The sequence below is a fragment of the Dipodomys spectabilis genome, unplaced genomic scaffold (assembly GCF_019054845.1).
Source record: "Dipodomys spectabilis isolate Male_0828 unplaced genomic scaffold, ASM1905484v1 ptg000098l, whole genome shotgun sequence".
NCBI classification, from domain to species: domain Eukaryota; kingdom Metazoa; phylum Chordata; class Mammalia; order Rodentia; family Heteromyidae; genus Dipodomys; species Dipodomys spectabilis.
In genome coordinates, this window is record NW_024870775.1 from 12,005,308 (window position 1) to 12,028,789 (window position 23,482).

The 23,482-nt window shown below is 47.6% G+C and overlaps 1 protein-coding gene and 1 pseudogene across 1 annotated transcript; one reads left to right on the forward strand and one right to left on the reverse strand.

Moving 5' to 3' along the window:
• The first annotated feature begins 6,048 nt into the window (after window positions 1-6,048).
• Zfand2a (zinc finger AN1-type containing 2A) lies at window positions 6,049-13,917 on the forward strand. Its single transcript, XM_042686855.1, has 7 exons — window positions 6,049-6,261; window positions 8,300-8,397; window positions 8,904-8,998; window positions 11,615-11,743; window positions 12,897-13,048; window positions 13,276-13,356; window positions 13,582-13,917. The coding sequence occupies exons 2-7, from the start codon at window positions 8,343-8,345 to the stop codon at window positions 13,598-13,600; spliced, it is 531 nt and encodes a 176-aa protein (XP_042542789.1). The 5' UTR covers window positions 6,049-6,261; window positions 8,300-8,342; the 3' UTR covers window positions 13,601-13,917.
• A 7,014-nt stretch (window positions 13,918-20,931) lies between these two features.
• LOC122113924 lies at window positions 20,932-21,118 on the reverse strand (annotated as a pseudogene).
• Between the last annotated feature and the right edge of the window lie 2,364 nt (window positions 21,119-23,482).

The following is a 23,482-nucleotide window of genomic DNA, read 5'->3' on the forward strand; positions in this document are numbered from 1 at the left end:
CATGGGGTCTTTTCTGCCCAGGCTGGCTCAGATCCTCAGATCTCAGCCTCCTGAGTAGCTAGGATTACAGGTGTGAGCCACCAGTGCCCAGCGTGTTTTCCTTCTTCAGACACCTTGCTTCTCAGACAACTTAGGCTTTTTCTCCTCATGACAGCATCCAGCCAAGTCCATCCTTGGAAGCTGGTGTCACGCAGGCCCTTCCGCTCCAGCTGTACCGCTCACACTTTCTAGGTGTGTGTGTGTGTGTGTGTGTGTGTGAGAGAGAGAGAGAGAGAGAGACAGACAGACAGACAGACAGACAGAGACAGACAGAGACAGAGAGACAGAGAGACAGAGAGAGAGAGCAAAGATCTATTTTGAACATAGAGCCACCGTTCTGTCTCAAGTTGACACCAATGCGAATGCAGAGCAGGAAGAATGTCCAGTCCTTGCCGATATGCATGGAGTAAAATAATGAACAACTCTAGCAACCAGCCAGTGGGAGTCTTTCCACCAAACCTCTGCTGCTGCCTCACGGTGGGGCCACCAGGGCCCAGAGCTTCAATATTTAATGCTAAGACTGGAGGGCTAGCAAAGGGGCCTGGCTGCAAACACACACAGAGTCACTGTGAAATTGGGAAGGTTATTATTTATTCAGAATCCACCAGGAACCAAACCAAAGTAGAGAACAGACAAATGGCATAGACTGCTAGTGCATGGCTCTTTGCCTTGCTTTGAGGATGGAAGCTGAGGGATCCTGAGGCAGTGACCAGCAGGACTCAGATCAGAACTGCACACCAGGCATGATGTCACATGCCTGTAATCTCAGCTACTCCAGAGGTGGTAATAGGAGGATATGAAGTTCAAGGCCAGCCTCCAGGCAAAGAAAGAGGAATCCTGTCTTTAAAGCAAAATATGAGCTGGGGTGGGGATGTGGCTTAGTGGTAGAGTGCTTGCCTCGCATGCATGAAACCCTAAGTTTGATTCCTCAGTACAACATAGACTACATAGACAGAAAAAGCTGGAAGTGGTGCTGTGGCTCAAGTGGTAGAATGCTTTAGCAAAAGAAGCTTGGGGGCAGTGCCCAGGCCCAGAGTTCAAGCCCCAGGACAGACAAAAAAAAAAAAAGCAAAATATGAGCAAGAGGTCAGTGGCTTACCTCTGTAATCCAAGCTACTCAGAAGGCTGAGATCTGAGGATTCCAGTTCAAATCCAGCCAGGGCAGAGGAAAGTTTATGAGATTCTTAGTTTCAATTAATCAACAAAAAGCCAGAATAGTAAAGCACCAGCCTTCAGTGGAAAAGGCAAAGGGACAGTGCTCAAGTCCCAAGTTCAAGCTCTAGTACTAGCACAAAAAATATATGAGCATAAGAACTAAGGGTGTGGCTCAAGTGGTAGCGTTCCTGCCTAGCCAGCATGAGGCCCTGAGTTCAAACATGTACACATTGTGGAAGTTTTCAGCTCTGGGTAAATGCACACAGCTCAGTCCATGCTTCCACACCCCATGTAGGAAGTTGGGTGAGTGAGGAAAGTCCACTCCAGTCTTCATGAAGTTACTGGGTATATGGATACCCTGTTCCCAGACAGCAATTGGGTGTTTTTCAAATTACCTGGCAGACAAGGCCTCTGCATAGCTCATCTTTGCATACCAAAGGTTTTTGTTGTTGTTTTGTTGTTAATTGTGGGGCTTGAACTCTGGGCCTGGCACTTTCCCTGAGCTCTTTGAACCACAGCTCCACAACCATTTTTGTTTGTCAGTCCTGGGGCTTGAACTCAGGGACTGGACACTGTCCCTGAGCTTCTTTTTGTTGTTGTTGTTGGTTGTGAGGCCTGAATTCTGGGCCTAGATGCTGTCCCTCAGCTCTTCAGCTCAAGGCTAACACTCTACCACTTGAGCCACAGTGCTACTTCCAGTTTTTTCTGCTTATGTGGTGCTAGGAATTGAACCCATGGCCTCATGCATGCAAGGCAAGCATTCTACCACTGAGCCACCTTCCCAGCCCTCCCTGGGCTTCTTTTGCTCAAGGCTATCACTTTATCACTTGAGCCACAACACCACTTCTAGCTTTTGCTGTTTATGCAGTGGTACTAGGAAATGGAACCCAGGGCTTCATGCATGCTAGGGAAGTACTCTACCACTGAGCCACATTCCCAGCCCTTTGTTGTTGTTGTTGTTGAGTGGTTAATTGGAGACAAGAGTCTCACAAGGACTTTTCTGCCCAGGCTGGCTTTGAAGTATGATCCTCAGATCTCAGCCTCCTGAGTAACTAGGATTACAGGCATAAGAAACCAATGCCCAGTTACCAAAGTTATTTTATTTTATTTTGTCAGTCCTGGGGCTTGAGCTCAGGGCCTAGGCACTGTCCCTGAGCTTCTTTTGCTCAAGGCTAGCACTCTACCACTTGAGCCACAGCACCACTTCTGACTTTCGGTTTATGTGGTACTGAGGAATCGAACCCAGGGCTTCATGCATGTTAGGCAAGCACTCTACCACTAAGCCACATTCCCAGCCCCCGAAGTCATTTTATTTATTCCCACATACATACTACTGTTGTCTTCCTTTTTCTTCCTCCTTTCTTCTCTTTTACTCTCTCCTTTTTTCTTTCCTTCCTCTTTTTTTTTTTTTTTTTTTTGGTGCCAGGACTGGGGCTTGAACTCAGGTCCTTGCTCTCTGACTTGGCTTGAGTGAAAAAACTCGAGGTTAATGCTCTACCACTTGAGCCACAGCTCTATTTTCAGCTTTTTGGTGGCTTATTGGAGATAAAAGTCTCATGATTTTGTCTTCCTGGGCTGCTTTGAACCCCAATTCTCAAATTTCAGTCTCCTCAGTAGCTAGAATTATAGGTGAGTCACCAACACTCAGCCCTTTCCCCATTTTGTGTGAGTGGAGGGGACATCAGGACTCATATCAAAGCCACTTAGGATTCTGTTGATATTATGTCCTGCCTTCCCAGATCAGATCCCATGTCACCATGATTGCTCTGACAAAATCATTACTAGCACCTGCGTCCACCCTCAAAGGGTCCCAGGTGGGATCATAGCAGTCACCCTGAATGCTTCTCAAGCTAATGACAGTCTGAAAATGATGGGGAACAGTGACCTGCCGCCAGCAGTGGCACTGAGGGCCTCAGGGCAGCAGGAGACAGGCCGAGCTCACATGCATGGGTGACAAAGACCTTAGTGAGGGCTGGGAATGTGGCTTAGTGGTAGAGTGCTTGCCTAGCATGCATGAAGCCCTAGGTTTGATTCCTCTGTACCACATAAACAGAAAAGGCCGGATGTGGCACTGTGGCTCAAAGAACTCAGGGACAGTGCTTAGGTCCTGAATTCAAGCCCTATGACTGACAATGAAAAGAAAAGAAGTCCTATGGATACACAGCCAACTATGGCATTTCTCTCAGGTCCTTAACCAACCCCCTCCCAACTCAGTCCAATTTCCAATCTTCTAGGACTACCAGATCCCATCCAATTTCAGTTTCACTCTGGAAATGTTTGCTCTGAATTCAGTAGTGTTACCAAACTCTGTCCCTCAGAAATACATCACTTGTATACACTATACAGATTTTCAGACCTTTTCTTTCCATGCACAAAATTACATGGTCCAGGGAAAAGACAGAGGCCATCACAACCTTCTGTCATGTTTTCTTGAAGCTGGGCAGGGTGATGGGCACATAGCACACATCCTATACATATTTGCAGAGGACATGAATTATAAACGGAAAGATAATATTGACTGTGCCCAAGCAGGGGAGACACTGTCCTATGGGAAGTGGGCAAAGGGAAATCATGTTTATCCTTGCTAGATGGCGACACACTGACTTCATCTTTTCAGTGCACACATGGCTACTTTTTGTTTTTGTCAGTCGTGGGGCCTGAACTCTGGATCTGGGCGCTGTCCCTCAGCTCTTCAGCTCAAGGCTAGTGCTCTACCACTTTAGCCATAGCTCTACTTCCGGCTTTTTCTGCTTTTGTGGTGCTGAGGAATTGAACCCAGAGCCTCATGCACACAAGGCAAGTGCTCTACCACTGAGCCACCTTCCCAGCCCCACATGGTTTCTTTTCTTATCCATGGCTCGGAGCCCCATGTCAGTCTGACTGCTGGGACCATTGTTCAGGTGCTGCCACCTCCTTAAGCCCAACACATTTCCCATCTCCATTTGCAGGTATTTCAGACAAATAAAGCATTATCTTTCTTAGCTTCCTTCTTTCCTAAATTCTTAGGTAGTTCATTCTCCATTGATTAGGCAGGTCTATTATTCTTTGGCTGACTGATTGTGCTGGCACTGGGCCTTGAACTCAGAGCTTTAGGTCCTCCCTTGGCTTTTTGTTGTGGTCAGTTGTGGGGCTTGAACTCTGGGCCTGGGTGCTGTCCCTCAGCTCTTCAGCTCAAGGCTGGTGCTCTACCACTTGAGCCACAGCGTCACTTCCAGCTTTTTCTGTTTATGTGGTGCTAAGGAATCAAATCCAGGGCCTCATGCATGCAACACAAGCACTCTACCACTGAGCCACATTCCCAGCCCTTTTATTTTTTTTATATCATAGCTAGTGCTCTACCATCCAAGCCACACCTCCACTTCCAGCCTTTTACTGGTTAATTGGAGATAAGAGTTTCACAGATTTGTCTGCCTAGGCTGTCTTGAAACCATCTCCTTTTAGATGCTGAATTTTATTTTATTTTTTTTACACATTTTTTCCAAGACATATGCACTCCTGACTTGGGCCCCATGAAAAAGAATACACATCTGACACTCCTGCATTTTGTATCTGTGTTCTTGGTCCTGAGCCTTCTCTCTCCTGCAGCCATCTTGGAAGCAAACAAGGACCAGACCAGCAACCAGGTGTCACTCTTAATATTGCTCACATGAACAATCATATCTGTCAAATTACTTGATGACACCTGACTCCCTCTGAACTTGCCTGAGGCCTGAGACTATTTAGCTCTGCATACTTTTTAACCTGTCCCCAATTCCCCCTATTTCCGGAAGATGAGCAAAGGTTACGTGAAGTGCCATTGTGCCACTTCATCTTTCTCTTCTTTCTCTAATAAACTTTCCTATCATTTCCACTATCTTTGTGTCTTAGCTGAATTCTCCTCATGCTGGACCCCAAGCATCAAGATGGATCAGCTGAGCTCAGTTTCTGGCAACAATACTAAAATCCTTGCTAAAACTTTTACCTTGTGAGACACCTTGAGATTCTTCCCACATGTGGATCTCAGACCTTGCCAGGTGCTATGGGGAGCCCTCATCCATCATGGGCTGACAACAGTTGCCAAACAATCTTCTGGAATTTAATTTTTGTTTTATTTTTGTGCTGGTCTTGAGGCTTGAACTCAGGGTCCAAGTGCCATCCCTGAGGTTGGCACTCTACCACTTCACAGTTCCACTCCTGGCTCTTTTGGTAGCTAACTGGGGATAAGAGTCTCACAGACTTTTCTTGTGGGCTCGTTTCAAACCGTGATCCTCAGGTCTCAACCTCCCGAGTAGTTAGGATGATAGGCGTGAGCCAACAGTGTCAGTATAATACTGAACTCAGGGCCTCACACTTGCTAGGCAGGTGGTCTACCACTGAGCCCCAGTTCCACTTCTGGCATTTTTTTTGGGGGGGGGGGGTGGGAGAGAACTGGTTAATTGGAAATAAGAGTCTCATAAACTAGATTTTCCTGCCCAGGCTGGCTTCGAACCCTCGGCTCTCAGCCTTCCCTCATAATAATTTGGCCTTCGGATTCAGCCACCTGGCCTTCTGCAGTCCTGGATTCCTACCCTAAAGACACCCCAAGGGCTTCGGGGGACAGCGCACGGTCGACCAGGGTTGGGTCCGCTGGGGGGGGGTCAGGTCCACTTGGGGCCCAGCGCAAAGCCACCTCACCGTGACTCAGCCCAAGCCCGGAGAGGGCGACCACTCATTCCGGAAGAGGAGCGGAGGGCGAGGAGTGGGCGGGCCATGGCGCGTCGGGATTGGCCAGGCGGGTGATGACGTAAGAACGCGCCGGAGCTGTCGGACCACGGCGCAGCGCGATTGGTTGATTTGTGGGTGATGTCATCCATACGCGCCAGGAACGCCCCGGGCGCGCGGTTCCGACTGTGAATAAATGGCGAGGGCTTTGGGGCGCCGTGATGCTGCGTTTTCTGTGGGTGCTGGTGGGTCCTGGACGCCGAGTGCCTCCGGCGCCTTCGTTCCTGCCACCTTGTCCTCCCCCCGCGGTAACTGCGGAGAGGGACACCCGCTTTTTTATCTCTACAGTCCGCTGGATCCTGCAGCTGCCCAGGTCGCTGACCAGAGGCAAGTACGGAGTTGGGCCATTGCGGGTCGGGGCGGATGCCAGTCGGGAGCCGAGTGGGGGACGTGAGGGGTCGCGGCGGCCCTGTGGGGAGGGGCACTGTCATAGCAGAATGACCGTGTCCAGGCACTGTCCCTGAGGTAGGTGTCAGGAGCGAGATCGTTCGGAGGCTGATGCCAGGTTCCGGTCAGTTCTAGGAAGGAGAAGATTCTGGAGCCAGGCGCCTGTGGTCGCGCCCGTAATCCAAGCTACTCAGGAGGCTGAGATCTGAGGATCGCGGTTTGAAACCAAGCCCGGGCAGGAAAGTTCGTGAAACTCCGTTTTTTATTGTTGTTTTTTTTTTGTTTTGCCAGTCTTAGGGCTTGAAATCAGGGCCAGGGCACTGTTCCTGAGTTGCTTTTTCTCAAGGCTAGCACTCTACTACTTGAGCGGCTTTTTCTGTTTATGTGGTATTGAGGAATCAAACGCATGGCTTTGCATGCTAGGCAAGCACTCTACCACTAAGTCACATTCCCATTCCTCGAGAGACTCATCTCCACTTAGTCAGCAAAATTCCGAAGTGGGACTGTGGCTCAAGCCGTAGATCTCTAGCCTTGAGCAAAAAAAAGCTAAGGGACAGCCCATAGGCCCTGAATTCAAGTCCAGGACAGACACACACGAGATTTCAGATTGGCTACTCTGCTAAAATCTGCTTTCAGCAGGAGGAGGTGAGGGTGGGCTTTTTCATGGAGCTTAGCATGGGAGGGAGGTAATAGGGATGACCCTTTTGAGAGAAATAGAATTTTAAACCCATCTTGACAGGGTGGGTCATATCAGATTATGAAGGATAGTTTAGGAGGGTGGGCTCCAGAAGAGTGGAGCTATCTGATGGGAAGATCTGGAAAAGATACCTACCCGTAGCCCTGGCTTAGGAGGTATTTGTGGGAAGGACAAGAGTTTTGAGTAGTTTAGTGGGTGCCAGGTGATGGAGGGGACCTTGTGGATGCTGCAGTGGACTTTAGTCCTCTCTACCAATATCTGTGATGAGTTAATGGCTGGCACTTCTCCCTGATCAGCTCTTGCTTTATGTCATTAGGGAGAATGCTCATAATAAAACTCAAATCAATGCACAAGGGAGGGAGTGGGGGAGGCTAGGGACTGAGTGAAATCTCCAGAGAGTGTAACTCATCTAATGTGATTTAGCACCTGGTGACAGAGTTTTGTTTATATCAACAAGTATAGGCAGTAGATGAAACGGACTTAAAAGCCACTGAGGGGCTGTGAATATGGCTTAGTGATAGAGTGCTTACCTAGCATGTTTGAAGCCCTGGGTTCAATTCCTCAGTACCACATACACAGAAAAAGCCAGAAGTGGAGCTGTGGCTCAAGTGGTAGAGTGCTAGTTTTGAGCAAAAGAAGCTCGAGGACAGTGCCCAGGCCCAGATTCAAGTCCCAGGACTGGATGGACACACACACACCCATTGTGATTATGTGAGTAGGAACCCCTTTCAGTGTATGAAATGTGGTTTACTGTTACCCCTAACTCAAAGCAGGCTTCATAAATTAGGAATTAAAATTTGTAAAAACTAACCCATCTTTCCAGTAACTTGGTAGTTATGCTAAAACTTACACTTTATTTTTTTGGAAAGCCACAAAGCTTTATGATATTTGAGTCTTAAAAAGAGCCCAGGGTATTGGGCACCAGTGTCTCGTTCTTATAATTCTAGCTACTTTGGAGGAGGTTGATGTTTTAGGATAATTGTTAGCAACCAGCCCAAGCAGGAAAGTCCATGTGATTCTTATCTCCAATAAACCATCAGAAAGCCAGAAGTAGAGCTGTAGCTTAAGTGAAAGCTCCAGCCATAAGTGAAAAGGCTCAGGGCAGTGCTCAGGCCCTGCATCCAAGCCCCAGTACTAAGCAAGGGGGCGTGGCAGGGCACCTGACTGGGATGAGTAATGCTCATACCAAGGATGTGGGTAAATGATTCCCTCATTTGTGGCAGGTGCTAAGTCTAACTCAGGGCCCTCATTGCTATCCTCTTCCTTTCATATTCTCAATAGGTGATATCTAGCTGCCACCTGTGTTTGGATTACTGTTTGCACCATGGAGTTTCCTGACTTGGGAAAGCATTGCTCAGAGAAGACTTGCAAGCAACTAGGTGAGCACATTGCAAACAGTCTTAGTAGAAAATGGTGTGTTGCTGGCTGTTTTGTGAGACAATCTGGCTGTTACCTTCATGAGCTGATTGCTCTCTGCCTGTGGCCTTTCTGGCTTCTCAGAGGTATTGGGACTCTGACCTGGGTTGCGGGGCTTGGTCAGCATTGCTAATGTCCTGTAAGGCTAGGCACTAGATTGGCTACCAGGGCCAAATAGATACAGATGTGCTGCTTAAATAATTGTGGCATCTCATGAAATGGGATCTGTGTTGAAAAGGTAGCTTTATAGGTTCTTCATGCTCTTTTCTTCATGCTCTTTGGTGGTGGTAAACTCAGCCCCAAAGTAATTTTCCTATATGCATGGCAGTTCCTGGATATATTTATCTCAAGTGTGAATGAGGTGCTAAGTGGAGGTAATTAATTACCTGCTTACTCTGGCCTACATAGAATTCAGTCTTTTGTTCTCATCCCTGAGACTTTACCTTTTTTTATTTTATTTTTTTTTTAGATTTTCTACCACTAAAATGTGATGCATGTAAACAAGATTTCTGTAAAGATCATTTTACCTGCGCCACACATACATGTCCCTTTGCATTCAAGAAGGTAATTCATCGTGCTATCTCCAGAACAGTCTATTCTTCACTGTCCAGTGCAGCCTTTGCTGGCTCCAGGCGCCATTTAATCTTCTGAAAATTATAAAATCCAGGGGCTGGGGATGGGTCCTGGAGTAACGTGTGCCTAATATGCCCAACGCTTTGGTTTTGATCTCCAGTGCTGCAAAATTTCAAACAAAATAGAGCCCCCAGTTTCCTAGCTACAGATTATATCTCCAATGTTCCCTGGCTGCATGTGGCCTGTCATGCCATATTGCATGCACAGAGACTTTCCACCACTGAGGGACTTCTTTCGGGCATTTTTGTTTTCAGAGACCCATGCAGTCAGATTGTTACTGTAGCTGAGCTACAAAATCATGAATGAGGCTATAATAGTTTTTATGTAGGTGCAGAATGGATTTGTAAATGAGAGACAAGCTCTCTTAGAAACCAAACAAGTAAGAGTCAAAAGTAAGGAGGACTTGAGTTCCTTTTTTTTTTTTTTGGCCAATCCTGGGGCTTGAACACAGAGCCTAGGCACTGACCCTGAGCTTCTTTTTGCTCAAGGCTATTGCTGTATCACTTGAGCCACAACGCCACTTTCAGCTTTTCTATTTATGTGGTTCTGAGGAATCGAACCCAGGGCTTTATGTATGCTAGGTAAGCACTCTGCCACTAAAACACATTCCCAGCCCTGGACTTGAGTATTTTAGTCAAGTTCTGTGTTAGATGCCTGTAATCCCAACCATGCTGGAGATTACGGCAGGAGGATTGCAGCCTGGGTTACATAGCAAGACTGTTTTTTTTTTTTTTTTGGTCAGTCGTGGGGCTTGAACTCTGGGCTTGGGCGCTGTCCCTCAGCTCTTCAGCTCAAGGCGAGCACTCTACCACTTGAGCTACAGCGCCACTTCCGGTTTTCTGGTGGTTTTATTAGAGATAGGAGTCTCACGGTCTCTCCTGCCCGGGGTGGCTTTGACCACGATCCTCAGATCTCAGCCTCCAGAGTAGCTAGGATTACAGGCGTGAGCCACCAGCGCCCGGCTAGCAAGACTTTTTTAAGTAAAGTTTCAAAGGGGAAGCTATGGGTATGGCTTGATCACTTGCCTACCACTGATGATAACACTGGGTTCAACTCCCAGTCCCATTTTTTTTGGTTTGTCCATTGTGGGGCTTGAACTCTGGTCCTGGGCACTATCCCTCAGCTCTTCAGCTCAAGGCTCTTCAGCTCAAGGCGAGTGCTCCACCACTTGAGCCACAGCACAACTTCTGGTTTTCTGAGTGGTTTATTGGAGATAAGAGTCTCGTGGAGTTTCCTGCCTCAGCTGGCGGGATCCTCGATCTTCAGATCTCCGCCTCCTAAGTAGCTAGGATTACAGGTGTGAGCTACTGGAGCCCAGCAGCAGTCCCTTTTTTTTTTTTTAATTTTAAAGAACAACCCCCCCTCCCCCCCCCCCCCCCGAAACTACGACGTGAAGATCGTAGTTTGAAGTCAGCCTGGGCAGGAAAGACTCTTGTCTCCAATTAACCATCAAAAAGCCAGAAGTGAAGCTGTGATTCCAGTGGTAGAGTGCTAGTGTTGAACAAAGAAGCTAAGGAACAGTGCTCAGGCCCTGAGATCAATTCCCAGTACCTGCTTCCCCCAACAAAAAAACAGCGGGGGGGGGGGGGGGTGGGGAGGAGGTAGGGAGGACTGGGTTTTGTAAGGTGAGACAGTGGTAGCAGGTAAAGGGCCGTGCAGGCTGTGCTTGGCCTTGCTGCTGCACAGGCTCCGCCTGCTCCACACAGCAAATGTACTGGATGCCCCCTGTGGGAACTCCCAGCTGGCATCCTCGATTCCTGGGTGATCCACAGGACAGACGACTTGGTGTCACATGCTTTGATTGGGGCTCTGGCTGTGGTGTGGGCCTCTAGGCCCCAGTAGGGGTGAAGCCGCTGTCTGTGTGCGGCGATGGCGTTTTCTCCTCTATGGGCAGATGTGCCAGCTCCACACACACACAGCCAACCCTGTGGGACCAGCCCTGCTGGGATCCCCAACACATGCTCCAGAGCCCTTGTGTGGGGCTGGCAGTGGGTGGTGGTGGTGACACACCTGCGTGGGGTGTCACGAAGGATCAGATGTGGCTGGCACGCGAATGAGTGGGGGACCATGCGGCTCAGGCTGTGTGAAGTGGGACGTGGCCCCACCATCCTGAGCCATGCACTCATGCCACAGCTCCTGTGCTCACCTCGCCCCTTCCCTGCCCCTTCACATGCAAGTTCACTGGCCGCCTTGGTCCCCAGACCCCCAGATCTCTGCACCTTGTCTTTTTTTTTTTCTTCTGTTGGTCAGGGGCTTGAACTGAGGGTTTGGGCGCTGTCCCTGAGCTCTTTTGCTCAAGGTTAGGGCTTTACTACTTTCAGCCACAGCCTCACTTCTGATTTTCTGGTGGTTCATTGGAGATAAAAGTTTCACAGACTTTCCTTCCCAGGCTGGCTTCGAGCCTTGATCCTCAGATCTCAGCCTCCTGAGTAGCTAGGATGACAGGCAAGAGCTGCCGGCGCCCAGCCTGTTTGTGTCTACTTGGACTCTGTTTTATCTTGCGTGAAGTCTGGTTGGATCCCAGCTGTGTGTCATTCCTCCCTGCAGGATGTTCGCGTCCCTGTGTGTCCTCTCTGTAACGTCCCAGTTCCAGTAAAGAAGGGGGAGCTGGCAGACGTGGTGGTCAGTGAGCATATGGATAGAGATTGTGTAGGCTGTGCTGCACCAAGAGAGAAGGTAAGCTGGTCCTAAGGGCAGGAAGGGCAGAGTTCTAACCACAGATGGTAGGGCTCCACTGAGAAGCTGTGTGGAGAGTCAGTTTTCAGCTATAGAAGCAGAGACTCAAGACCCTGGGAGCCTAAGTTTGGGGTCTCCTCCATTCTAGGGTTTCTCTTGAGGCAGAGAGGTAACAAGGTTTTCTGGAATCCTTGTATTAAGCTACATTTACCTTTCAAGCTTGCTTGGTGGGTCCTGTTGAGACACATGTGCAGCGCCTCACACTGTGTCCCATGCTCCTGGCTGCCAGTGGGAGCTTGCCCCTTGGTAGTTAGTTGTGAGTGAGGCTGCCACGTGGCCACCTCCAGCTCTGCCTGGGTTTCTTCTTCCCTGCTTGTTTTCTTTTTATTCTTTTTTTTTTTTCCTTTTAAAATTCCTGTCCAGCCAGTGCCAGTGGTTCACGCCTGTAATCCTAGCTACTCAGGAGGCTGAGATCTGAGGATCATGGTTCAAAGCCAGCCCTGGCGGGAAAGTCTGTGAGACTTTATCTCCAATAAACCACCAGAAAATCAGAAATGGCTCTGTGGCTCAAGTGGTAGAGCGCTAGCCTTGAGCTGAGGGACAGCACCCAGGCCCAGAATTCAAGCCCCACTACTGATCTCCCCCCCCAACAAAAAAAAAATTCCTGTCCTGAGGGCTGGGAAGGGGGCTCAGTGGTAGAGTGCTTGCCTTGCATGCAGGAGGCCCTGGGTTCCATTCCTCAGCACCACATAAGCAGAAAAAGCCTGAAGTGGTGCTGTGGCTCAAGTGGTAGAGTGCTAGCCTTGAGCTGAAGAGCTGAGGGACAGCGCCCAGATCCAGAGTTCAGGCCCTATGACGGACCAAAAAAATGAAAATAAAATTTAAAAAACATAATAAAATTCCTTTCCTGGGGCTTGAGCTGAGGGCCTGGGCATTGTCCCTAAGATTCTATTTTGCTCAGGGCTGTTGCTCTACCACTTGAGCAATAGTTCCACTTCTGGCATTTTTGGTAGTTCTGTGGAGTCTCACAGATTTTGCTGCTCCGGCTGAACCACAATCCTTAGATCTCAGCCTCCTGAGTAGCTAAGATGCCAGGCGGGAGCTGCAGCAGCCAGTGTCCTCAGTCTCACTCACAGAGGCCCTGTGCTTGCAGGTGTTCGCACACCGCTGTTCCCGGGCAGGCTGTCGGAGGAAGGAGATGCTGCAGCTGCTGTGTGTGCAGTGCCAGCGCAACTTCTGCATCCAGCATCGGCATCCTCTGGACCACAGCTGTAGCTCCTCTGGCAGCTCCGCCAGCCGAGCGGGGTGAGCAGGGGCCCCTGGCAGTGCTGAGCCACTAGCTGTGCAGCTGGGGTTTAATAAAAGGATTAAAGCTGGGGAGCCTCTGTGGTTGTTTCTGGGTGTCATGGCATGTTCTGCAGATGGGAGGCGTCGGCCACAGGACGGGGCCCTGGTGGCCAGTGGGTGACCGAGTGCTGGGGGTCTTGGTGTTCTTTCTTGCCGCCTCCATGCACATCTGGCTGTCTGTGTAGGTGTTCAGCAACCACAGCAGAGTCTAAAGCACCGGGCACCGTGAACACTCCATCCTCCGGCTGGCTGACCCAGCTACTCAGGTACTTGTATCCGCACGGCACTTGGCGCTGCTCTGAGCCCAGTAGTGTAGTGAGCTTGTGTAGATGCCAGGACTCCATGGCACAGCATGCTTCCATGGGGAAGGGTGGTGTGGGCCTCCAGATTCTACACCATCCCTGTCAGGCGGGGGTGCTGGCACTGCTTCTGGAGCCACCAGCGTGGGCCCAGGGACCTGAAGTGTGGCCCAGCACTCTGCTTCCTTTCAGGTGGAAGGTGAAGCGGTAACAACAGTGTGCCCTGCTCTGCTCACCCTCTCCAGCTTCTGGCACAGTCTAAAATGGAAAGCTTCACCAGTAGGACACGGATTCGCTGTTAGAACAAGCATCAGAAGGCTCCTAAATCCAGGCACCGTGGCTCATTCCTGTAATCCTATCTACTTAGGAAGCTCAGATCTGAGGACCAAGGTTTAAAGCCCGCATAGGCAGAAGCCTGTGAGGCCCCCATCTCCAGAATATCCACCAAAAAGGATGGTTCAAGTGGTAGAGCGCCTTCCCTGAGTGAAAAAGCCAAGCAAGACTGCAAGGTCCACTGGCTGAGATCTGAGGATCACAATTTGAAGTCAGACTGAGCAGAAAATTCATGAGACTTATCTCCAATAAATTACCAAAGAAAGAAGTAGAGCTGTGGTTCAATTGGTAGAGCACTGGCCTTGAGCAAAAGAAGCTCAAGGATGGTACCCAGGCCCTGAGTTCAAGCCCCAGGACTGGTACCAAAAAAAAAAATCTAGCCAGTTGGGTGTATTCAGTTTCTAGTGTAGACCACTGACTATCACTTGCTGTTAGCTGGTGACATTGTCCTAAGCCCGGGGTTTCTCAGCACTGGCATCCACACCCCAGCGCAGGGCCACCTACCACGGATGGCCACAGCTGCCATGTGGAACAGCTGCTGCCCCAGCCCTCTGCCATCTTGCCTGTGTGCAGCTTCCGAGATAGACTCACCATGGTCACTAGAAACTTGAGGAACATGGGTGTGTAGATGCATTTCACACCATTTCTGTGAGAGCCAAATGCAGGTCCAGGGCCTCTGTAGGGATTTTAATACTGCCCTGAGGAATGCATGTTGAATTCATTGGCTTCTGGACTTAGGATAAACGCACTGGTTGTTTGCCCGCCGAAATGGTAACAATCCACATAGACTGGATTAATAAAACAGCATAATTGGTTTTATCTCTTCTGTTTCATTATAAGCAATTCGCTATTTTATTTTATTTTTTTTCACTTGTGGGGCTTGACCTTAGGGCCTGGGTGCTGTCCCTGAGTTCTTTTGCTCAAGGCTAGCACTCTATCACTTTGAGCCACAGCTCCACTTCCGGTTTTTGAGTGGTTAATTGGTGATGAGAGCCTTACCCGGACTTTTCTGCCTAGGCTGACTTCAAACAGTGATCCTCAGATCTCAGCCTCCTTGTGTAGCAAGGATTACTGGTGCCCGGCTTGTTATTTTAAAATGAGGGAAGTAGGAAGTACAGATTCTGTTAGCACATAGCACAGTCCTGGGCCTCCTGGACAGTGGGACAGCGAGCCTCAGGTGAGACAGCGAGCCTCAGGTGAGGATTGGCCAATCAGAATCTAACGTGTGCCACATTGGCACTCGAAACCTGCTACAGCCAAACAGCCACTCTCAAGTTTCCTATAGCTCATGCCTGTAATCCTTGCTATTCAGCTGAGACCCAAGGATCACAATTCAAAGCCAGACTGGGTAGGAAAATCTTTTAGTTACTCTTACTATCAAAAAGCTGGAAAGGGAGCTGTGGCTTAAGTGGTAGAGTGTTAGCTTTGAGCACAAAAGCTCAGGGACAGTATCTAGTCCCTGAGTTCAAGCCCCAGGAGCCAGGCACAAAAATAAGAATGCATATGCTTTTTTGGCTGCACACAGTGGCTTCTACCTGTAATCCCAGCTACTTGGGAAGCAAAGATTCGGAGGATCACAGTTCTAAGCTGGCCCTGGCGGAAAGTTCTCAAAACCCCATCTCAATCAATAAAAAGCTGGGTATGATGGCATGTATCTGTATCACAACTACTTGGGAAGTGTACAAAGGAGTATCGGGGTCTTCTGTAAGCGTAAGTGTGAGGCCCTATTTGGGAAATAACTAAAGCAAATAGGGTTGGTGGGCATGGCTCAAGTGGTGAAGCACCTACCTGACTGAGGTGGGCAGGATCCACTCCTGTTGGCTACTGAGAATTGTGGGTTTTTTGTTTTTTGTCAGTCGTGGGGCTTGAACTCAGGACCTGGGCATTGTCCCAGAGCTGCTTTTGCTCAAGACTAGCACTCTACCACTTGAACCACAGCACCACTTGTGGCTTTTTCTGTTTTATGTGGTACTGAGAAATTGAACCCAGGGCTTTGTGCATGCTAGGTAAGCATCTACCACTAAGCCACATTCCCAGACCATTGGGTGGTTTTTAAGTTGTAAATCTTGGCTGTCAGCCATGTCTTAGCCCCATTTGTCCATTGGCCCTGGCAGCCAGTGTCACGGAGCATGTGTGGTGCTGGGTGTCAGATGCTACCCGATATCATCTAGGTGTCACTGGGTGTCAGATGCTACCCGATATCATCTAGGTGTCAGTTGATGAGCCGCTCCAGGGCAGCCCCAACCACCCCACAGGACCACTCAGCTGGGAAATCAGGAATAGTCGCACTGCTGGGGTGGCCAGGAGGTTTGTACTTCTGGTCCCAGCACATCACTGCATCCCTGGGTAAGCTCTCCTCGGGCCTTGTCACATCTGGGTACACCCAAGACAAGCCAACGTTCAGTGTCCCCATCTCCAGCATAGCCAGCTGCCAGTGGTGCATGGGTTGCAATCTCAAACTTGTCCACAAGGTGTCACCAAAGGCTTTTTATTGGAATCAGAATGGGGCAGCCCTTGTCCTGGGGAGCAGGAAGCTGGCTTCGCTTAGCAGATGCTGCTCGTCTTAGTTGTGCAGTTCACCGTGGGAAAGGGGAACTTTGAATTCTTTTTGTGCAGTCAGCTGAAGACCAAATTTGAAAGTTTGTTTCTGAAATAAGTTCCTCAAAATGGATCAGAGCAGTCTTTCCCAAGTTTAAGTTTGAACATGGAAATCTTTTACACTAAGGTTTGTCTTTTTTTTTTTTTTCTTTGTTTTTGCTTTTTTTGTGCTAGTACTTGAACTCAGAACCACCACACTCAGCTTCCCCCCCTTCCCCCCCCCCCCCCCAGTCAGTTGTGAAGCTTGAACTCAGGGCGTGGGTGCTGTCCTTGAGCTTTTTCCACTCAAAGCTAGTATTCTACCACGTTGAGCCACAGCTCCACTTACGGTTTTCTGGTGGTTAATTGGAAGTAAGAGTCTCACAGACTTTCCTGACCTAACTAGCTTCAAACTGCAATCCTCAAATCTCAGCCTCCAGTAGCGAGGATTACAGGTGTGAGCTATCAGAACCCAGCTCTTGCCTGACTTTTTCGTCCAGCTGGCATTCCACCACCTGAGCCACATCTTCACTTCTGGCATTTTGCGGGTTCACTGGAGACAGAACATTTCCTTCTGGGGTTGGCTTTGAATTACCATCTTCAGATCTTATTCTCTTGAGTAAAGAGGATTATAAGCATGATCCACCAGCACTACTTACTTTGTAAGCATGTGAGAAGGAAACTAGTCTGACCCCTGTGACTGTGTGAACTTTCCCCAGGAACATGGAGGTTTGCTTTATTTTGAGGAAATGATAGAACAACTTCTGACCAAGTTTGTTACACAGGGGAGTGAGGCCCACAGGGGCTGTGTTGGTTGAGACGGTCACTTAATGTCCGGAGTTGTTGTTTTTGAGTTGTTGACTTTGAGTCCTCCCTTCTAGTGTCAGGACACGGGGTGGGGAGTTTCCACACATTCTCCTTATAAGATCTTAGAATGTATTACCAGCTAAGATTTAGCCAGGCATGGTGACACACTCCTGTAATCCCAGCCTATGACACTGAAGCAGTAGGATCTCAAGTTCCAGGCCAGCTTGTGTTATATAACAAGATGCTGCCTTAAAAAAAAAAAAAAAGCTGTTTCTTACAATAAATACAAAAAAATTGTGGTTTGTTTTAAATACAAAAGGAGAGCAGCTCTCTAATTTTACATTCTGCGCATAGTGCAGGTTTTGGTTTGGAACTATAAACTAAGGTTAATTTTTTTAGAATTACTGTTACTATCTTAGGAGAAAACCCACCACCAACAGAAAGATGTTTTTATGGTACAATGGAATATTATGCAGCCATTAGAAAGGACAAAATAATGGCATTTGCAGGGAAATGGGTGGAACTAGAGTGAATCATTTGGAGCAAGGTAAGCCAAGAGCAAAGTGACAAATGGCACATGGTCTCCCTGTTATGTGGATGCTAAAGCCAAAATGCAAGGAGATATGACAAAGTTAACAAGACTCAAGAACAAAGGACTGCCACTCATTTTGTCCTATCATTGTTAACTGACTCTATGTTCTTGACCACATATATGGTACATATATGAATGCAATGGAAGGAAGCTAAGAGGACACAATCAGTGGGAAACAGGAAAACATAAAACAGAGGGGCCCGGGCCCATCAGCGGCACTGGATATAGATGAAAATGAACTAAACAACCCAAAGACGGTGATGGGAAAGGAGGAATGAGAGGGAAAGAGGGAACAGCTTACACTAAGCAAAAGGAAAGAAATGTAACTATCACCTGATGTGGAAGAAATAATGGTATTGTCAAAGCTCATAGAATTCAAAAACTTTATAGATCACGATAATGACAATGTGCCTTGTGAAGGTTAAAATGTGTTTGTGACTTTAAGTGTCACTATTCCACAATACTGTGACATACGTGAAATTTATGTAATCACCTAATCTTAAAAAAAAAAAAAATGAGGGGCTGGGAAGGTGGCTCAGTGGTAGAGTGCTTGCCTTGCATGCCTGAGTCCCTGGGTTCAATTCCTCAGCACCACATAAGCAGAAAAACCAGGAAGTGGTGCTGTGGCTTAAAGTGGTAGAGCACTAGCCTTGAACTGAAGAGCTGAGGGACAGTGCCCAGGCCCAGAGTTCAGGCCCCACAACTGACAAAAAAAAGTGAGAAGGGGTGGGTTAGAAGTAATAGGTAACAATGTCAGACACTTTGTATTCATATACTGTTTTGTAGCTTGGGAACTTCTTTGTACAACTACTTAAAAGATAATAAAAAATGAAAAAAGGTATTAGTCGGGAATAGTGGTGCATACCTGTAATCCCAGTTATTCAAGAGGTTTAAAGACTACAGTCAGGCTGACCTGGGCAAAAAAATGCATGAGAGACTTGGGGGGTGTGTGTGTGACAAAAACCCAAAGCATAACTAAAAGTAACTAAAGGGCTGGGGGCCTGGCTTATGTGGTGGAGTGTCTGCTTAGCAAGTACAAGGCTTGAGTTCAAATCCTGCAAAAACAAAAGCACAGGGTTCAGTAAACTCAGGAATGACAATTCTGTAAGATCCTAAAATGGCCATGGCTTCCCAAACAGGAAAGTCAACAGAACATAAAACCAACGCAGGAGTCAGGGTCGATATCCTTCCTTCCTATAAACAACAATCCGACAGCATAATGGAAAAACAAATCCCATTTACAAAGACAATGAAGATGGAGTACTTAGTAATTAACTTAACGAGGCATATGCCAGACGTCCAAGGCACAAATCCTTAGGACATACTCCACACATGCAAGCGGAGATGAAGATGAATGGAAAGACAGTCCTTGTTCTTCACATGTCCATTTCCTCTAAAATAATAAACGGAACATAATCCTGGTTAGGACACCAGCAAGCTTGTTTCTGGACTATGTAGTTCTATACTCTCATTCATGTGGAAAGCACAACATGAAAGAATAAGGAAGGCAGGTCAAACATGGTGATGCATGCCCATAGTTCCAGCTACTTGGAAGGAAATACTTAGAAAAGCTTGTGAGGCTGGGCACTGGTGGCTCATACCTATAATCCTAGCTACTCAGGAGGCTGAGATCTGAGGATAGCAGTTCAAAGCCGGCCTAGGCAGGAAAGTCCATGAGACTCTTATCTCCAATAAACCACCGGAAAACCAGAAGTGGTGCTGTGGCTCAAGCACTAGAGCACTAAGCCTTGAGCTGAAGAGCTTTAGGGACAGCACCCGGGCCCAGAGTTCAAGCCCCACCACTGACAAAAAACAAAACAAAGCTTTAGGGGGGGATTGGTCCTCAAGATGGCTTCATGCTGGCACTTGAAGAAAAGACAGAATGTAATAGGAAGTTCAGACGGAGACAGATGTATGGAAACAGTCTATATATAAAAGATAGCTTTGTAGTTTTGCTTTTTGAAAACAATGTCCCCACAAAAGTGAAGCATGTTTATCCCAGTGCCCCCCCAAGTCTGAGTTTGTGCCTTACAGAGACTCTCTTGCATACACACAAGACAGGTATTTATTATAAATTATAGTAGCCAAAAAAACTAACAGCACACTGGGCACCGTGGGTCACTGTAGTCCCAGAGCCTCAGGAGGTAGTGGAGATCAGCAGAATTCTGCTGTGTGTTAGAAGTGCACAGCAATGCCCCAGTATCAGAAAGGAATAGACATTGATATAGGAGATTTTTTTTTTAGGTTCACTAAATTTATTTTGAAAATCATAAAAAGTTTCTTACAAAAGAGCATTACATTCTGCACACTGCTCTAACAAATGCCAGGAACATGTGAACTATTGTTACTTTCCTCCCTGTCCCACCCCCCAACTGTTTACAGTAACCACAAGCAAGGTGTTCACAGTTATTACATAGGGGGAATTTTTTTTTAAACCACCAACAATGAACAAAAAATCCACTCTGCTGCTGTTTCAGAATTTCAATGTGAGTTTTTTGTTGTTGTTGTTGGTCATGGGGCTTGAACTCAGCCTGAGAGCTTGTCCCTCAGCTCTTCAGCTCAAGGCGAGTGTCTACCACTTGAGCCACAGCACCGCTTCCGGTTTTCTAGTGGTTTATTGAAGATTTGGAGATAAGAGTTTCTCAGACTTTCTTGCTCAGGCTGGCTTTGAAGTGCAATCCTTAGATCTCAGCCTCCTGAGTAGCTAGGATTACAGGCGTGAGCCTCCAGAGCCCGGCTCAATGTTAGTTTTGTACACCTTCCCCCTCCCCCCCAACCCTGTTTGTAAGGAACTAAAACATCTGGTGAACAGTAAAGATTTCACTGCACCTCAAATGCAGAATACTACGAAGCAGAGGAATGTTGGCTTTTTAAGCAGAAGCAGATTTAAAAAAAAAAAAAAAAGATGCAGGACTCCTTCAGTTCTTCACTAGTCTTAGAAAAACTTTCCAGAATACGGCTTCACACTGTTCTGCAGTAAATACTGTGCATCCTGAATCTGGAGATCCAATCTTCGGATCCTTCTAAAGGCTCATCAATTTTGATCAAAGCTTCTGGCTCGTGACAGATTTGTTTATTCCTTTGACCACCTTTGCCAATAATAGATCCAGCCAAATATTTGGGAATAGTTACTTGTGTAGTAATAATAGGTCCACCAAGATCACCATATGAGCCACTATTCCCTGCATAGGAATAATCATATCCAGAGCCACCCTATGATGCATAAGCCATCTGCCCTTCTGATGGGCTCCATGTATCTATAACAGAGTCCCAAGGTTCATCAGCACTAAAACCAATCATACCATCATAGCAGTCTCCAGTTCTTCCTTTTCTGTCATAGGCCATTACGATACTCTACACATAATCAGTGAGGTTTCTCTAGTAACAAACTACAGAAATGATCCCTGAAAGTATAGTCTTAATGATATAGGAGATTTTGTCAAGACAATTTACTTTTGTGCAAAAGGGTGCAATGCCATCACTCTCAAAGCTAGACAGGCACACCAGGCAGGGAAATCTGCTAGCTTTTTGTTTTGTTTGTTTTTGGTCAGTTGTGGGGCTTGAGTTCTGGGCCTGGACATTGTCCCTCAGCTCTTCAGCTCAAGGATAGCTCTCTTCCACTTGAGCCACAGCGCTACTTCCAGCTTTTTCTGTTTATGTGGTGCTGAGGAATGGAACCCAGGGCCTCCTGCATGCAAGGCAAGCACTCTACCACTGAGCCACCTTCCCAGCCCTGTAGGTTTTTGTTTTTGTTTTTTGCGAGTCCTGGGGCTTGAACTCAAAAGCCTGGTCACTGTTCCTGATTGTTTTTGCTCAAGCCTAGTGCTCTACCACTTCAGTCACAGCACCACTTCTGGCCGTTCTTGAGAGGTTTATTAGAGATAAGAGTCTCATGGATTTTCTTGCCTGGACTGGCTTTGAACTGGTATCCTCAGGTCTCAGCTTCCTGAGTAGCTAGGATTACAGATGTAGGCCACCACTGCCTGGCTCTGCTAGGCTTTTTTTTTTTTTTTATCAGAGTCCAAACTGTCTCTGCTCCTTGTCAAGGAGTTAAGACTAGACTCACATCGATTGCCAAGGTTAGAAATAGAACTGTTCTTTAACTCTTATAAAAGATTTGATTTACCTTTTATCCCCTCTTGTCACAGCTGGCTGGAAGCAGGATTGGGAATAGGGTAACTGACAAATATAGTTGGAATAGGTTGATGAAGTCAGTGGGAAGCTCCCACTCAAGCCGGGCCCTGGTGGTTCACGCCTGTAATCCCAGCTACTCAGGAGGCTAAGATCTGAGGATTTGGGGCCGAAGCTGGCCCAAGCAGGAAATTTTGTGAGACTTTTAGTCTGCAATTAACCACCAGAAAATCAGAAATGGTGCTGTGGCTCAAAGTGGTAGAGCACTAGCCTTGAGCAGAAGAGCTCAGAGATAACACCAAGGCCCTGAATTGATGGCCCACATACCCGCCCTCCCCCCAAAAAAGACTCCCACTCAAAGGGATCTTCTTTTTAATTCTATTGATAAAGATTTATCTTCCTAATATGGCTAGCTGGTCACAATTAGCATACCTGGTAGTTGCAGTTTATTCTTTGAACTCCTTTTAACATATTCATATTCCTAACATGGCTGGCTGGTCACAAACAGTGCAGATAATAGTTCCAATTGAAGTAAAAAAGCAATTCCAGCAAATATCAAAACCAGGAAATATCATTATGTAAGATGGAGGCACTTTGGTTTGACAGAAAAGACTACTTTTTCTCACACCAGGGTAAAGGTTAGCAAGACCCCAACTCAAAAAAGGGGATGGTGGAACACGCCTGTCATCCCAGCTTCTGGGAAGGGGGTCAGTAGGGTTGTGATGCAAGCTAGCCAGGACACACACACAATATGTGAGAAGCTATCTGGGAAATAACCAAAGCAAAAACTTGGGGCATGATTCAAGTGGTAGAGAGCCAGAGGAGCAAGTACAAGGTTCTGAGTTCAAATCCCAGCATGGCCTCTCCAATAATTAAAGGCCCAGAAACTATCCATAGAGAGGGAACCTAGAGAGTACCTGCCTATTCTGACATCTGCCTTGACTCTACTCTCTCACCTAGCATATAAGGGTTCCTGAAAGGAATCTCCCTCTGGCTCAGGGGAAGAGGATTTATTGAGAGGGAGAGACCAAACTGCCCACCTGCACAAGATGGAGTCATGCAGGACAAGAGAGCTTATGGCAGGAGGAGAAAGATTATATAGGGGAGGGTGGGAGGGGTGTAGCCACAGTGGAAGCAGAGGTGACCTCAAAGGATGGGGAAATGAGAACCCAAGGGACCTCCTGCTGCCCCTAGGCAAGACAGTTAACTGGTTTACAGGTGCTGGGTGGGGACTAATGGGGTTCATGGGCAAAAAAACAAGGAAAGGGGCCAGTTCTCCCCAGTGGGCCTAACACCTAGTACTACCCATATTTCTGGAGACACAGTCATCCTCTTTATTGTAAGTGTCTATAGGTTATGTGGCTTGAACTCAGGGCCTGGACCCTGACCTTGAACTTTTTAGCTCAAGAGTAGTCCCAACAGTTCACCACAGTGTTACGCCAGGCTTTTGGTAGTTAATTGGAGCTAAGAGTCTCACAGATTTCCTACCAGGGCTGGCTTTGTACGGTGATCCTCAGATCTCAGCCTCTTGAGTTGGGTAGAACGGTAGGCATGGCCACAAGCACTCTGCTGCACCCTGGTATTTGACAAGATAACATTGGAAGTGGTGCTGTGCTCAAAGTGGTAGAGTGTTAGCCTTGTGCAAAAGAGCTC

Bases quoted from the DNA above. Each gene is read 5' to 3' on its own strand.
- Zfand2a (XM_042686855.1), top strand. From the start codon at position 8,343: ATGGAGTTTCCTGACTTGGGAAAGCATTGCTCAGAGAAGACTTGCAAG. The intron at 8,999-11,614 runs GTAATTCATCGT...TCCTCCCTGCAG, and splicing joins GTCCCTTTGCATTCAAGAAG to GATGTTCGCGTCCCTGTGTG. The intron at 11,744-12,896 runs GTAAGCTGGTCC...CTGTGCTTGCAG, and splicing joins GTGCTGCACCAAGAGAGAAG to GTGTTCGCACACCGCTGTTC.